Source organism: Puma concolor, chromosome A1, assembly GCF_028749965.1.
Source record: "Puma concolor isolate L17-30 chromosome A1, mPumCon1.1.hap2, whole genome shotgun sequence".
Lineage (NCBI taxonomy): Eukaryota > Metazoa > Chordata > Mammalia > Carnivora > Felidae > Puma > Puma concolor.
In genome coordinates, this window is record NC_141667.1 from 150,597,947 (window position 1) to 150,615,624 (window position 17,678).

A 17,678-nucleotide genomic window follows, 5' to 3' on the forward strand; every position below is an offset into this window, starting at 1 on the left:
TCGGCTGTTGGCACATACTATCTGTAACACACCACCTGGATCAGTGATGGCCATGGGCCTCCAACCAAGCCAGTCAGCCTCAAAGAGGTCCCATTTTTCTCTGGATTACCTCCTGGGGAAGTGGGCCAGCTCTGGTGCTGATGGGGCTACCACCACCCTGAGCCTGAGCCTGGAGTCTCCCTGCAGGAAGCAGGGTAGCAAATGAGAACTGGTGTCCATGTATGAGGGTCAGACCATGCACAAGGTTCCCCCTGGCACGTTAGCTCTGCTAAATTCCCCTTTTGCTTAAGCCAGTTTTGTCTGGGGTTTCTGCCACTTCACCCAAGAGTCCCTCACTGATGCAGGTTACCACCAACAGCACTCAATGTGGACAAAGCAGCTTTTTCAGTAGGTTTTTATTGAAATGGTTATATTAGCAAATCCCACACATACAGGTATACACTATCAGCATATAGGTATATACCATACCATTTCACTACTTAATTATACTTACATTAACCATATGGACCTAGGCCATTGTGCTGCCCAGGACATTTCAAAGGGCTTATAAGATCTGATTGCCAATAATCAGCTCACATTTTACTCGCAGGTAATCTGTGTTCTAGACAAAGTAACTCCCCCTACAGTGAGCCCCCAAATGAAGCAAATGATCAATTTTGCTTTTGGGCTATTTGATGTATGTTTTTTCTGGCACAAGCTATCCATTGGTGAGTTAAAATTCAAGTGCATAGTTTCCCTTTCATCCCTCAAGGTGGAAGATAAGTCATTTGCCACATTTAGGTATATCCCAAGCCTCCCCCACCCCAAATTACCTGTGCTACAGTTAGAAAAATAGTTTTGTATGCCATCCTCTGAGATGTTGTGCATAGTTAGCAGGAACCCAGAATAAGAGAGCTCTGTGAATGACCCAAATATGAAAGGGGTAACTTTAATATTTTATATGAGTACAAAAGCTACTGAGGGTCAAAAACAATTGTGACATATGTAGCCTTCAGTTTGGACCAACTCCTTCTCTTGTACAGGAAGAAGACTATTCTAGTAGGTGACGCTGTTCCCCATACCCCAAATAGCATTTCATAGCTTGGAGTCTTTTGCTTCTGTGATCACACCGGTCAGGTTTCCTTAGGCAGAGCCACAGCCACTTGGGAGTGGACCCTGCTTCTCGTTCTCAGCTTTAGACTTGGCTTTAGATTCTGGCCCCAAGCACCAGCCAAGGGCGCCCCTACTCCAGTTGGCTCAGCAAGCCAGGGGGATGTAGGACACAGTGCTCTCTCTACGAAGGCATGTGTCATTTCAGGCTGGGTACCCAGTAAAGGTGCTGGGGACGCAGACACTAGCCACAGCTAGTTGACTTTGTCCACACAGCATACAGTCAGCAGGCAGGTAACCTGCTTAGCAACAGCTTACTTGAGTGAAGGGAAAGAAATGGCCTGGATATTAGAGTCTACTTACCCCCCACCCCACCTTTTGTCTTTATAGCCATCTCAGCTCAGTACCTACCAGTCACTAGAATAGTCCTTTAATATCACACAGTGTAAATACACTTGGACTTAATTGTGGATGAAGGGTAATTCTGAAAACAAATTAGGATCCACTTTGTGCTGGGTTAAATTTGTAAAAATATAGCTCAGAACGATCATCTGGGGCTTTTGACAGTTGCTGGGAGTCCTAAAGAGAGCTGGAGAGAGGGTGATTGTGGAGGGGGTAAGGAGCTGATGAAGGCCAGCCAGGGTTGCCAGATGACCAACCGACATGCGTCTTCCCTACACATGTGCCCACCCAAGTGGATGACAGTGGACTGGTGGGAAATGAGCCGTTTCAGACCAGCATTCGACTGGGCCGGGGATCCTCAAGGTTGTGTCCCAGGAGATTCAAGATCCACTGCGGCAAAGAAAAGGGTGCCAATGACTTCCTCCAGCTCTTGGCTTTTCCACCAAAGGAGAATGTGTGTGTGGTTTATAAAGGCGCTTCCGCTGATTCTCAACACCACCCTTGGCTTGAGCACCGGGGCTCTGGCAGCTGTCTCTGGGCCCCTGGCAACGCTCCTTGGGCCTGCCGTTTCAGAGAAACTCTTTCCTTTCAGGATGCCAGGCCAGTTGGTGCCACCTCGAACCTTGGTCTTTTGTGGTATATGCATGTAGAAGATTCAATGGGAGGAACTAGGAAAGCCCAGGAAGAAGGTCTGAGGGATTCCAGCAGCACTGAATCCTTCTGAAAGTTTAATACTCAAGTTTGCATGAAATTCAAAATTTTGAAAATTTGTTTTCTTTTTTTTTTTGTCACAAAGTATCTTCCTTCTCCCCCAAGTCAGAGTGAAGAAAACAGGGAAGAAAAAAAAAAAAAAAAAAAAAAAAAAAAAAGGCTTGAGCTAGAGTGAACTGCCAGACGGAAAATTCCAGGTAAGTCCTGGGTTGTGGGCTGGGGGCCCCCATGGGGCCTTGTTAGACCGTGAGACAGTTGAGAGCCAAGTCTTGGGTGCAGACATGTCATTCTTCTAAGTAGCTGAGGCTGCCGGCACCCCTTCCCCTCCACAGTCACTGGAGGCTGGCTGGTGGGATGCAGCTCTCGAGATCACAGGGGACTGATATCACCCCCTGCCTACTAGGGTGCCAGCTGGGCCCTGCTTGTCAAGGCTCAGTCAGTGGGGATCTTTCAGGATATGCCTAAGAAAGAAGGCAACCTTTCTGACTCCACCAGCACCCCGGTGGAGCCCTAGAGAGGGGGTGGGGAAGACGCCAGCTAGTTAGGGTCTCCGTCTCGTCTCGGAGTAGGACATGGAGGGGAAGGGAGACCTTTCGCCCTTCTGCCACACTTGGCTCTTGCTGCTGTTTCGCAGGATGGTAAGCAAAGCACAGTTCCATGCAGCCAACACAGACACCTTACCTCTGTATCCTTCTTTCTGGATTTCCTCTGATGTTATGAGACTTAAAATGTGTAAGTTTCCCAGTCTTGTGAAACATCCATGGATGTCATGTGAACATATGCGCTCATTTTCTCCTTTTCCCACTAGGTTTTGGAATGATTTACCAACGAGGCCACAAGGCACAAGCAGACGCACCTCCCTTGTGACAAGTGCCCTTAGCAGGGAAGACACTTCTTTCAAGCTGTGGGTGTCCTAACAGTTGCCCTGTGATAATGATCCTTTCCTCGGGTGTTGGGAGTAGTGCTCAGGTCAATCAGTCCAAACTCTGTCTCTGGGAGTGAGTGAGGGCCAACTCCTCTGCCCCTCAAGCCATCACCTCCTTTCTTGAAGAGGGAAGTCCCACCCACTGGTTTAAACTAAATTGGTTGCCGACACCTGCTCCTTCTGCTCATCCCTTAAATGTTGGTGTCCCCAGGGCTTTTTCCCAAGCCTGGCTCTCATGTCACTGGGCAATTTCAGCCCCACACTGGCTCCCACCATCATCTGAATGAAGGGAACACCAGGCCTGGCTGGACAGCCTCTCTGGGGAGTCTAACTGTTGTGAGTGTATATGTGTGTGAGTGCATGTGTCTTGTGTACACACCTGTGTGTATGTGTAGGGGTGTAGGGTGTAGGGAGGGAGGGAGGGGGAGAAAGAAGGAGAAGGGGAGAGGAGGGAGAAGGTTTGGGGCATCTGAGGGGCAGGGATTACATGGGGGCTACTTTGGTAGGTCTAGGTGACCTATTCCTTTCAAACACAGCTTCCCAGGAATTCTGACCGCCCTTTCCTTACCTCAGGCTGCCTGAGATCCAGAGCTACACCTCCAGGCCTCCCACTAGAGGGAGGTGGAAAGTGTCCCCACAGGGGCTCTCCCTGGGTCCCACCAACACCTACTGGGTCACCAAGACTGGTCACCTGGACTTCCTCTTCAGGCTGGTGGGACCCCGGGCTCGGGCCTAACAGTGAAGCCCTCGGCCCTGGGGCAGGCCTCAGCACCTGGACATTGCAGTGCCTCTCTGGTCCATACCCTCCCCACTCTCGCTCTTTCCCAGAGATGTGGGCCCTCCCCACAGCCCCGGGAGTGAGACCCATGCCTTTGCCAGTCTCCTGCTCCTCATCCCTCGTCTTCATGGGGCGGGGCAGTGTGCATTCCCATCCTGCCTTCTCATGGCTGCCTGGTGCCCCTCCTTCTGCACCCCGGGGAAACCCCCCTCTCCATGACTCACCGTCATCGTATTTCGCCTCACAGCGCAGTTGGCCAGTGTTCTAGAACAGCCTAAGTCTTCATGATCCCTGGAGCCCCCTCAACTCTGAGTGTAGCAAATAGAACTGAATAAAGGTCTGTTGAGGAAATTAGCCTCGTAATCCTACTCTTTTCCTTATAAATTCTACTTCCTGGAAACCAGTGTTTTTGTTCCATGACATTTAGGAACAGCAACCGCTTGTCAGGTCGACCTGACATTAACACCACCTCCTTGTTTGCCTATAGCAGAACCACAGCCTAAGTGATAAAGGTTAATGGGGAGACAGCATTTTGGGAACCAGTTTCATTTAATGGGAGATCATGGAAAGAATGGGGTGTGAGGGGTAATAAGAATACGAGAAGAGTTTACAAAGCCCATAGGAAATTTCAGGTCAGTCAAATTCAGTAACCTTATTTTGTTTAAACCCTTAGCAACTGCGTGTTTTGGAAGCTGGGCTGCTGGGTGCAGCAGGGCAGCTGGCAGTACAGTCCAAATGGGTGTTCAGGGAAGCGCACCCCTTGGCAGTTCCTCTGAGTCAGGCCTGAGGAGGGGCTGGGGAATGGAGCCTTCCTTCAAAAGCCGGCCTCACCAGACTTGGTGAGGTGTCTTTAACCACCCAGGAGTAGAGCTGGTCTTCCCCTGAGGGGGCAGAGGCCGGGAGCCCTGGACAGACACACTACCCACCCACCACTGGGTGATGCCATGCCTGGCCCTTCTGTTGTTTCCTGGCCAGTGGCCTCTTCCCTCTCCCTGACGGATCAGCAAAAGAGGGCTATGGGCAGTTGCTCACTCCGGAAGTGAAACACAACCAAATCCTAAGTGTTTGCATTTTAACTGTAACGACCCAATTCCTGGCTGATCAGGTGATGGTTATGGCTACCCCAGACCCCACTCCACAAGTATCCTGCGGTGCATGCTGAGAGGTCTGCACCGGGCACGGCCTGGGGACGGGGTGGAGGCCATGCTGGGAGGAAGAGGTGGGAGCCAGGCCCAGCTCAGAGCAGTCCGCAGGAGGGACAGAGGGTTTGCGGTGTAAGCGACTTGTTCCTCTGTCCCTTCTGTTCTTCAAATAGTAACCTTCCCTGCCCCACAAAAAAAACGTTCAGAAGCTATCTACACTTCCTGGCTAATAACCACTGTGGCTGTAAGACTTGGAACAACTGAGATCCTCATATGCTGGGGAAGAGGGTCTGGTCTCTCCATAACCCCAACCAGGCCTGTATGGCCAATAAACTGCTTCTAAACCTCGAACTTCTCAGAGGTAGGGGTGCTGAGAAGGATGTCTCACCCAGACCCCTACCCCGCTCTCTGGGGTCCCTGGAGTGGCTCCACAGAGAAGTCTCCAGCACCGCTGCCAGCAAAGAGGCTGTTATTTGGGACAAATATTGCTATTCCCGGAGTGTATGACCTCCACATAGAAGTTACTGTCTCTCCTGACAAAGGCAGGACGTTCTGTAGCCGAGCAGAAAAGTGGCCTCAATTTTTAGGGAAAAGGTGTCAAGCTGGGACCCAGAGCACTATTCTGAGTGAATTCCCCTGTAAGAAATGCCTCCTTGGTTATTTGACAGTGAAGGCGTGTCCTAGATTTACCAGAAATTCAAATATGTTTTAATACGTAGATATTTAGGGGTCTGAGTTTTTAATTTTTTCTCAGGTCACTTCATTCCTTTTCAGTAAAGGAATGTCTTGAGTAAAATTTAATGTCTACGCTTTTGTGAGACCATACAAATCAGAAGAGAGTGCCCTGCTGGGATCTCAGTTCTGGTGCAGGAAAACAAGGTCATGGTACAGACAACACGGTCAGAATTGAGCCATCTTCCCTGTTGGATGAGCCAAAGCAAACACAAACTTGGGTGTGTGTCTGGAACACTGAGTTCTAATCTCCTTGAGACTCATTCCCTCACCACAGAGCCAGTGGGGCAAACCCGTCTTTCTGAACAGTGCTTTCTTGAAACTGTTTATCAAAAATTTTTTTGTACTACAAAGACAATAAAAAGGGGAAAAAAAAAGAACCAAATAGAAGCCCTTGGTTAAAGGTAAAAAGAAAAAGCTGCTAAGACCTTAAAAATCCTGCACTGTTCTAGCCTCAAATGATTATGGACATAACGCCACTGGTCACTGGGAGGTGACATTCCCAATGGCTATCACCACCCTGGTTCTCTGAGGGGTTTTGCTCGGGGGCGCAACTGTGTTTTGAGGCATCCTAGCAACATGTGATGAGAACAGACACTTAAATGGGAGAAGCCAGCTGCACAGGGAAAAACGGCAAGTGTCCACCTTGAATTTCTGTTTTACAGAGTTAATAAAAATCACAGGGTTGGGGGGGGGGGTCACAGGTCTGAGTGGTTTGCTGCCAGATGTAAGCATATGGAGGCTGAAGTTTCCATTCTCATAAGAAGGATCTAGGACCTGAACACATTTACATCTCTGTATGGCTCCTACTGATAGGAGAAACAGGCTGATCTGCAGTGTGTCCTTGAGCAAAAAGGAGGCGTCAATTTTACAAATTTGCTTGTCGTGGTTCTGTGCTGGGATTACTCTTCACGTACATGTTTCTTGTGACATTAACTCGATGTCATCCCCAGGCGTGTGGGGCGAGCACGTGTGTCCCTGATGTCCACCATGCTGGCCACCGTGTCTTTTTCTGTAAGCCCCTGTGCCTTCTTCATGCCAAGGCTGGTAGGAGGCAACTGGGTCAGACTAGTAAGACTGAAGAGGGGTGCTCATCTGGTATCTAACAGCAAGGAGGTGGTCTGATCTCAAGAAAACACTCAGAGTTGTTCTGGGCTTGACACCCATTGGCCATCACTCCAAGGTCATCCAGAGAAGACTGCCAGGCTGTCCTCGTGGGGCCCACCTCTCCTCACACCTCAGCAGATGCCAAGCAGACAAGTCCACAGGCCTCGGGGTCAGGGCCTTCAGGGCTTCGGTGGTCACAAAAGCACTCGGCCCCCTGTGTCATGCTCTAGAAGGGGGGCTGGAAATGGCAACGAGCAAGACTGCCCGCCCTGCACAGCCGGCAGCCCCACCGTGGTGTGCTGGGTGGTAGTCTCAGAGGAGGGACGAAAGGCAAGCCTTTCTCTCAGGAACCTTTGGCAAGAGGCTCCTCAACAGAAAGTAGGAGAAGAGACAGGAAGATAGAGAGTGGGCCACGTAGCAGCAACTTGTGCCCCACGTCAGTGAGGAGTGTCACCTGCAAGCTTAAGTACGCACTGTAAGTGGGGAGCACAAAAGGTATTTTAAAAACCCCAACATCACCCTGACACAGAATATGCATGTAATTACTCAGAGACATGTTTGCAATGCAACATTGACCCCTGGGCCCCTGCTCTTCTCCAGGAACAGCCAGGCTTGTTGGGACCCATGTTCCTGGCCCAGCTTTGGACAGGTTTTCAGTGCTCCAAGGTCACCTGGACAATAACACTGTCCTCAAAGCCTCACCTTGGGGGAACCTTGCAGTTTAACCCTGAGCCCCAATCTGTGCTTGGAAAGCCCTGCCATTCTTCCACAATGGACACTGACAGAAGAATACAAAATAAGAAAGGTGATCATAAATCAAATCACAAAAGAGGTGACCCCCCAGAGCCCATTTAGAAAAATCAGGTTTTGTTCTCATCATACATGTCCAAAGAGGGTTCGATTGTGGAGAATTCACTTTCATACACCAGACTCCGAGGAGACAAGGAGTTTCGATGAAAGAAGTGACCACCTGGAAAAGGAACAGGAAACACAGACTTAATAGGTCATCAGGCCTCCATTTCCCATGTAGCTCGGAGGAAAGAAGACACATTACCTTCAAAGCATCATATTTTCTAAAGAATCTCCATTTGGGGATCTTACCATGAGAGAAATGGAAAGGATTTGGGCATCCGTTAGTTTGAGCACATTAGAAACATGTAAATCCCAATGTTCGGGTCCCTATGAGATTAACCCTTGGAGCTTTTGAAAGCAAAAGCTGCCTGGTGCCTTGCAAATATGAAGGTTTCTACCCAGGGCCTTGCAATCTGTAGAGGCCTCCTTCTGTACCTTCCACCTGAATACCTGTTCAGGGAGGAGTCTGGTATGTGTGTGTGTGTGTGTTCCGTGTGTGTGTGTGTGTGTGTGCGCATGTTCTGTGTGTGTGCTTCTAGAAGCACTACATGTTTCCCCTCCACTCCACATTTGATATACATGATGTCACATTTTATACATCTTTCTATTCTGTGTATCTCTTAACTAATCTTTGGAGATATAATTGATTTTATTACTCTGTCTTTTGACCTTCATACTAGCATTATAAGAGAACGATCTACTACTTTTACTATATGCTTACTTTTACTAGTGAATTCTTTTTCCTTTCGTGTTTTCTTCTAATTCTGGCCTTTTCTTTCCTGCTTAAAAAAAAAAAATCCCAGGGGCGCCTGGGTGGTGCAGTCGGTTAAGCGTCCGACTTCAGCCAGGTCACGATCTCGCGGTCCGTGAGTTCGAGCCCCGCGTTAGGCTCTGGGCTGATGGCTCTGGGCTGATGGCTCGGAGCCTGGAGCCTGTTTCTGATTCTGTGTCTCCCTCTCTCTCTGCCCCTCCCCCGTTCATGCTCTGTCTCTCTCTGTCCCAAAAATAAATAAACGTTGAAAAAAAAAATTAAAAAAAAATCCCTTTAATATTTCTTATAAGGCCAGTATAGTGGTGATAAACTCTTTTAACTTTTGTTTGTTTGGGAAACTTTTCGTATCTCCTCCAAGTCTGAATAATTTTGCCAGATAGAGTATTCTTGGTTGTAGGTTTTTTTGTTTTTTGTTTTTTTTCTTTCAGGACTTTGAATATGTCATGCCACTCCCTTCTGGCCTGCAAAGGTTCTGTTGAAAAATCTGCTCATGGCCTTAGGGGTTTCCCTTGTACATAACTATTTGCTTTTGCTGTTTTAAAAATTCTCTAACTTTAATCTTTGACATTTTAATTATTATGTGTCTTGTCATGGACCTCTATGGCTTCAGCTTGTTTGGGGCTCTCTGTATTCTGGACCTGGATGTCTGTTTCCTTTCCCAAGTTAAGAAAGTCTTCAGGGGTGCCTGAGTGGCTCAACTGGTTAAGCATCTGACTTTGGCTCAGGTCATGATCTCACAGTTGGTGGGTTTGAGTCCTGTGTTGGGTTCTGGGCTGACAGCTCAGATCCTGGAGCCTGCTTTGGATTCTCTCTCCCCCCCGCTCCCCGCCCCTCTCTCTCTCTGTCCTTCCCCCACTTATGCTCTCCCTCCCTCTCAAAAATAAATGAACATTAAAAAAAAAAGAGAAAGTCTTCAGCTAATATTTCTTTGAATAAGTTTTCTGTATCCACCCTTTCCTTCTGGGACCCTTTATAATGTGGGTGTTCATATGCCTGGTGTTGTCCCAGAGGTTCCTTAACCTATCCTTATTTTTAAAAATTCTTTATTATTTTTGCTTTTCAGCTTGGTTACTTTCCACATCAACAGTCCATTCTTCTGCATCCTCTAATCTGCTATTGATTCCCTCTAGTGTATTTTTCATCTCAGTTATTGTGTTCTTTAGCTTTGATGGTTCTTTTTTTTTTAAGTTTTTATATATTTATTTTGAGACAGACAGAATGCAAGCAGGGGAGGTGCAGAGAGAGAGGGAGAATCCCAAGCAAGCTTCATGCTGTCAGTGCAGAGCATGATGTGGGGTTTGAACCCACAAATCTCTAGATCATGACCTGAGCCAAAGTTAGACACTTAACTGACTGAGCTATCCAGGTGCCTCTTGATGGTTCCTTTTAAAAAATATATTAATATAAATTTTTTTAATGTTTATTTATTTTTGAGAGAGACAGAGTGTGAGTGGGGCAGGGGTAGAGAGAGAGAGGGAGACACAGAATCTGAAGCAGGCTCCAGGCTCTGAGTTGTCAGAACAGAGCCTGACATGGGGCTCAAACTTACGAACCATGAGATCATGACCTGAGCCGAAGTTGGAAGCTTAACTGACTGAGCCACCCAGGCACCCCTTGAAAAATACTTTCTATGCCTGAGGCACCTGGGTGGCTTAGTTGGTTAAGCCATTGACTCTTAATTTTGGCTTGGGTCATGATCTCAATGGTTCTTGAGTTCGAGCCCTGCGTCTGGCTCCATGTTGATAGTGTGGAGCCTACTTGGGATTCTCTCTCTCTTTCTCTCTTTGCTCCTCCCCAGCCTGTGCTCTCTCTTTCAAAATAAATAACTATGAAAAAAATATGCCTTTGTTGAAGTTCTCACTGAGTTCATCAACTCAGCTCTCAAGTTTGGTGACCATCTTTACGACTATTACTTTGAACTTTTTATCAAGTAAGTTACTTATCTCTGTTTCATGTAGTTCTTTTTCTGATGTTTTGCCTTTTTTTTTTTTTTTAACATATCCCTCTGTTTTCTCATTTTGTTTGACTCTCTGTGTTTGTTTCTATGTATTACGTAGGTCAGCCAAAGTCTCTTGGTCGTGAAAGCAGTGGCCTTGCATTGAAGGCATCCTGTTGTGCCCAGTAGTGCAATTTCCCGGGTTAGCAGAGCCAGGCACTTCCGGGATGTCCTCTGAGTTGGTTGTGAGCACCCTCCTGCTGTGGCTAGGTCACAACTGCTGTGGGTGTACTGATGGGAGAGGCTGGCCCCTGGTGTAGGAGGCTGCAGCTGCTGCAAGCACACTGGTGGGCACGGCTGGCCCTCAGCCCAGCTGTCTGCAATGACTGGTTGCAATTACTGAGGACACACTGCTGGGCAGGACTGGCTCCCAGTGTGGCTGGCTGAGAGGTCAGTGGTAGCTTCTGAGGGCGTGCTGGTGGGTGTGATTAGCTCCCAGTGCAGCTGGCTCAGGGGCCCAGCCACAGCTTCTGGCACAGTGCTGGTGGGTGGGGCTGGCCTTTCCCTTTCTTGGGGCAGGAGCTGCTTTGCTGGGGGGCACTGTTTTTCACCAGGTGTGGTGTGGCAGTGGTCACTTTGTGGGGGACCCTAGTCTGAACTGAGGCTGCCTGCCAGGTGTGGCAGGGTGAGATCTGCCTTGGCGGAGTGCCTGCTAGGGCAGGAGGGTTGGATGGGGCAGCTCTACAGGTGAAAACCAGGTGGGGTGAGTGGTGCTTGCAAGGTAGGTGGAGAGAACGAGCCCCCACAAGTGTCTGGCTAGCTAGGCTGAAGGAGGGCATGAAAAATGGTGCCCCAAAACACTTCTGTTCCCAAAGAAAGTTTCTGCAGATCCCTGCCCCTCTGGCACATGCCCTAAAATTAGTTAGTAAATCTTCACATATAACCTAGGTGCTTTTCAAACTGCTGCCTCTGTGCTGGGTCTTGGGCTGAGGTACATAGCATGCCGGCCTTTTACGAGCAGTCTCAAATTCCTATAGTCCTCCAGGTGTCCTGGGGTCCCAGGTGTTGCCGAGTCTCCACTGATTTTCATAGCCACATGTTATGGGGGCTCATCTTCCCAGTGTGGGCCCTCAGACCCAGGGGTGCCGGATGTGGGGAGTGATCACCTCGCTCTTCAGGGAGGACTTCAGTGCCTATTATATCCCTCCTGCTTGTGGCTTGCTCTGCTGGGAGTCTGGCTCCCTACCCATGCTCTGTCCCTCCTATCCTCAATGTGATCTCCTTATGTCTTTATCTATGGAAGAGCTGTTCTGTCAGTGCCTGGACCTGTCTATGGAAGGGGGTGAGCACAGCATCCTCCTCCTCCACCGTCTTCCCGAGGTCTCTAGTAGGTAACCTTTTCATTTTGTTGATGGTTTCCTTTGCTGTGCAGAATGCCTGTATGTTTATTTTGCTAATTTCCCCATCAGGTAGTCAGTCATTTTTTCTTTTTTTTTTTTTCTGAATAGACATCCTTTGTCAGATATAAGTACTGCAAGTGTCTTCTTCCAAAATAATGTATTCTGATTAACAGAATTTCTTCATTTTAGTGTGGACCACACTTTTATTTTATGGCTTTTTGAGTCCTGTTTAAGAAATCTTTGCCTATCCTAAGGTTTTGAAGATTGTTTAGAAGCTTCATTGTTTTGCCGTTCACACTTAAGTCTATGCTCCATTTCAAATTAATTTTTGAGTGTGGTATGAAGTTGGAATCAAGATTCATTTTTTCTTTATAGATATTCAGTTGACCCAGCACCATTTATTGAAAAGCCTGTTTTTATCTTTACTGCTATACAGTGCTACCTTTGATGTGAATCAGGTGTCGATAAAATGCATGGTTGTTTGAGACTATATACTGCTCTGCTAAGCTATTTGTCCATCCTTCCAACAATAATAACTCAGTCTTAATTACCATACCTTTATAAAAAGTCTTAACATCATTTCTATAAGTCCTCTCACTTTATCATTCTTTACGATTGTCTTGCTATTCTTGGCTCTTTTCATTTCCACATAAATTTTATAATATAAATCAGTTTGCCAAGTTACATGCACACACACACATACACACCCCTACTGGGATCTGATGAAAACTGCAGTGAATCTAGGGGCACCTGGGTGGCTCAGCTGGTTAAGCAACTAACTCTTGATTTCAGCTCAGGTCATGATCTCGTAGTTCCTGAGACCAAGCTCCGAGAGGAGACTGCTTGGGATTCTCCCTCTCCCACTCCCTCTGTCCCTTCCCAGCTTGAGCACATGCTCTCTCTCTCAAAATAAATAAGTAAACTTAAAAAAAAAAACCTGCAGTGAATCTATAGATCAATTTGGGAAGAATTAACATCTTTACAACATTGAGTCTTACACACTATCAACCTGGTATACTCATTTACTTCTCTCTATAATGCTTAATACTTTTTTGTGTGTAGAAGGCTTGCACATTTTCTTTTAGATTTATTCATCAGTATTTGATGTTTATTTGATGCCTTGGTAAATGGTACCTTTTAAAAATTTTCATTTTATTTGCTTATTGTTGGTATACAGAAGCACAATTAACCTTGCTAAATTTACTTATTCATTTTAAGAGTTTATTTGTGGAATCTTTTGGATTTTCTATATATACTACTATGTTGTCTATAAGTAGTGAGTTTTATTTGTTCCTTTCCAATCCTCACATCTTTTATATTTTTGGTTACTTTAGCATAATGGCTAAGACTGCTAATATGATATTGAAAGAGATAGTCACAACAGGTATCCTGATTTCCAATCTTAGGGAAAAGTTTTTAATATTTCATCATTAAATATGATGCTTGCTGTAGTTTTGAAAATACACATTATTAGGTTAAGGAAGTGTTCTTTTTCTAGTTTGCTGAATGTTCTTCCTTTCTTTGCTTGTCCCTCCCTTTCTCCCTCTCTGCTTGCTCTCTCCCTCGCTCCTTCCCTCCCTTCCTTCCTCCCTCCCTCCCTTTCTTCCCTTCCCTTCCTTTCTTTTTTAATTTTAAGTAATCTCTACACCCAATGTGAGGCTTGAACTCACAACCCTGAGATCATGCTCTTCAGACTGTGCCAGCCAGGTGCCCTAAACGTTCTTTTAAAATCAGGAATGAATGTTGAATTTTTAACAAGTGCTCTGTCTATATCTATTAAACATGACTTTCCACTTTTATTCTGTTAATGTGTTGAATCACACTGATTTTCAACCTTGCAGCTTTTAAAAAATTTTGTTTATTTATTTATTTTGAGGTGGGGGAGGGTCAGAGAGAGAGAGGGGGAGAGGAAGAATCCCAAGCAGGTTCTGCACTATCAGTGCTAAGACTGACGTGGGCCTCGAACTCATGAACAGTGAGATTATGATCTGAGCAGAAATCAAGAGTCAGATGCTCAACCAACTGAGCTGCTCAGGCTCTCCTAACCTTGCAGTTTTTAATGAATCCAACTTGGTTGCAATTTTTTCCTATTTATATATTGTCAGATTCATTGAGCTAATATTTTATTTAGTGTATTTGCATCTGTAATCATAAAAGAAATTAACCTGTAATTTTTCCTTTTTTTGGTAATATCCTTTTTTATAATTTGGTAGTAATGGTATACTAGTCTCAATGAAAGTCTTGGGAAGTTTTCTTCTTTTTCTCTTCTCTGGATAAATCTGTGTAAGATTGGGGTCATTTCCTCCTGAAATGTTAGAGAGAATTCACCACTGACACCACGTAAGCCTAGAGCTTTTCTCTGGGGGAAGATTTTTAAACTCCTGATTTAATTTATTGCCTAGATACAGAATTCAAATTTCCAATTTTTTCTTGTGTCAATTTTGGTACTTTGCATTTTTTCAGGGGTTTGTCTGTTTCATTTAAATTTCAGAATTTACTAACATAAAGTTGTCATAATATCCTTTTATAATTTTTTATTGTAAAAAACACAGAATATGAAATTTGCCATCTTAACTATTTTTAAGTATATAGTTCAATAGTGTTGAGTGTATTCACATTGCTGTGAAACATATTTCCAGAACTTTTCATCTCGCAAATCTGAAACTCTGTATCCATTAAACAACTTCCTTTTCCCTCCTTCCACCAGCCCTGGTAACCACCATTCTATCTTCTATTTTTATAAACTTTATTATTATTTATTTTCATGCGTAGGCTCTATAGTGATGCCCCCTTTTCATCCCTTATATTGGTCATTTGGGTCTTTTATCTTGATAGCAGAGTTTTGTTAGTTTTATTACTAGCCTTTTTAAAGAAACAACTTTGTGCTTGGTTGATTTTTTTCTATTGTAGATTTGTTTTCCATTGAATTAATCTATGATCTTTATTATTTTCTTCATTTGATTTAGTTTGCTGGTTTTTATTTGGGAGGAATGCTTAGAACACTGAGTTCTAGCTTTTTTCTGTTCTAATATATGCATTTTAGGTCACAGATTTTCCTCTAAACAACTTTACTGGTATCACACAAATTTTGATATGTCATATTTATATCCATATTCAATTAAACATTTTAAAATGATTTCCACTGCAATTTTTTCTCTGACTTATAAGCTTTTTAGAAATATATATATAGAAACATATATATATATAGAAATATATATATATATATACATATCTATTTTAATATTTATTTATTTTTGAGAGAAAGAGAGCTTGAGTGGGGAAGGGGCAGAGAGAGGGGGGCAGAGGATCCGAAGCAGGCTCCATGCTGACAACAGTGACCCTCACATGTGGGGCTTGAACTCACAAACTGTGAGATCACGACCTGAGCCGAAGTTGGACACTCAACCTACTGAGGCACCCAGGCGCCCCTAGAAATATATTAATTGAGGGGTGCTTGGTGTGTTCAGTGGGTGGAGCATACACTCTTGATCTTGGGGTTGTGGGTTTGAGCCTCATATTGGGTGTAGAGATTAAATAAATAAAATCTTAAAAAAAGGTAGTATATTATTTGATTCCAAACATCTAGGGATCATTCTAATTACCGTTTCATTATTGATTTTTAACTTAATTTCACTGGTTAGAAAACATACTCTATATGATTTCAATCTTATATGTTTGTTGAAATTTGCTTTATCTCCCAGTACATGGTCTATTTTAGTAAGTGATTTATATGCCCTTCCAACATCATATATTGGGAAGTTTATACACATCTGTTTTTAACAAGCAAATACTCGTCAAGGATCTAGATTTGAACAACACCATTAACAAGGATGTAATTGACATATATATAGCACTCATCAACTACAGGATGTCTGGTATTTTTGATGGCTTGTTGGACAGTACATATGAAAACTGTAGAGATAATCTGAGGCTGCTGCTGGTGGTATCCTCCTCTGGAGGATCTTCTATTGGGAAGGGACATATCACTTAGGCTATGGGCATATCCTTCCATCCAATTAGAAATTAAGCAGATTCAAAGTCAGGCTTCAGTCTTTGAGAGGGTTAGTCAAATTCTGGTTCAACCTGTATCTAGTTCAAGGGTATAGCCCTTTGGGGAACCCAGTGGAAAGCCTAGGGTGCTTATCAGGGCTCCTTGTTCTTGGTGTGCTCTGAACTCCAAGTTACTGTCTCACAAGTCCAGTAAGACTGCCTGAGCTCTCCTCAGTCATTCACCCCCACATTCTGGTCACTTCTCAGCCATTGTTTACCAACTGGAAAATGCTTCAAAAAGAAAAGCAGTGTTGAACATTGGGTTCATATTGCCATACTTCCCTTTCCTCTGTGTTCTTGGCTCCTCAAGTTCTCACCACACTGATAGCTCTTCAATGCCTTAAAATAGAACATTAAAAAGATGCTTTTTCCAGATTCTCTGTTGTGCTTGGTATGATGTTGGAAGTACAAGCTAGTATGACATTAGCAGAAGCAGAAATGTGATCAACTTATTACTGATGACTTAGAGCCCCCATTCATGTGGCTTACAATCTTTCAGAAGTTTTCTTCAGAATCCTGAAATTGATTAATGCCATTAAAAAATAAGAGACTTTGTAATTCCCTGAAAAATGTAAGTACTTTAATTATTATGGTGTTTTTCTATTTGCTGTCTTACATCTTTCTTCCCCAATTAGACCATAAACTTATGGGTACAATTCAGATGGATTTTATCTCTGTCTTTTCACATTATGCCAGCAAATACTCCACAGAATTGAATTGATTAGGATGCACACTATCCCGATCACATCACTAATTTGTGTCCAGATAGTTTTAACTTGGAACTCCCCTAGCATGACATAAAGAGGGATTTTGCACTAAGAAACAGACAAGAGGGGTGCCTGGCTGGCTCAGCCGGGAAAGCATGATTCTTGATCTGGAGGTCATGAGGTTGAGCCCCATGCTGAGTGCAGAGATTACTAAAAGTGGTATATAAACTTAAAGAAAAAAAGGAAACAGAAAAGAAGCTAGAAATTAACCACCAATTGCTATTTCTGTGTATCATTGATTTTAGTTGTTATACAGCCTTTGTAAAGATTATAAAGACTTAAAACAACTGAAATATTCATCAATTGAGAATTGATTCAATATACAAAGCATCTGTCAATATTAAAGAGAATGAGGCAGACAGATCCACAGGCACTGATATGGAATAATCTCCAAATACTGGGCAAGAAGAAAATTATAGTCTATGTGTTCTTTTTTTGGCAAACCTATTGATTGCTTCCTGTATTCTTGGTCTCAAACTGTGTTAAGTACTTGTTTTCTGATTCCGTTCTAGCAAAGAAGCCTGTCTCTGCTTTGAAACTGCAAGCTTTTGTGAGAAGAAATTTTAGGCAAACTTAAGGGAGTTGTTGATGTAGTTGCAAAAAGGGAACAGAAAACTGTAGAGTAGAGCCATTTAGGAGAACCTTGCAAGGTTAAGCTGAAGACAGAAAGCATTCACAAAAGCACAAGTCCTAATTGCTTACAAATGTAAATGTTAGAGCATCTTGTGACAGTGTGAGGTCTGGAGACCTCTGGACTTAAATGGTATAAAGTTTTCTTCAATGATGTTACATTCATTCTTAAATTACCTGATGCTAGGGGCACCTGGGTGGCTCAGTCTGTTAAGCATCCAACTTTGGCTCAGGTCATGATCTCATGGTTTGTGAGTTCAAACCCTACGTTAGGTTCTGTGCTGACAGCTTGGAGCCTGGATCCTACTTCAGATTCTGTGTCTCCCTCTCTCTCTGCCCCTCCCCTGCTTGCACTCTGTCTCTCTCTAAAATAAACATTAAAAAA

General features: G+C 44.5%; 1 protein-coding gene across 1 annotated transcript in view; it reads right to left on the minus strand.

Moving 5' to 3' along the window:
- Nucleotides 1–378: 378 nt before the first annotated feature.
- Nucleotides 379–17,678, minus strand: part of RNF130 (ring finger protein 130) — a 137,520-nt gene continuing 120,220 nt past the window's right edge. Inside the window, exon 8 of the mRNA XM_086706484.1 lies at nt 379–7,856. Coding sequence (XP_086562610.1) covers nt 7,747–7,856 — 110 coding nt within the window. The 3' untranslated portion in view covers nt 379–7,746. The remainder of the gene's footprint in view (nt 7,857–17,678) is intronic.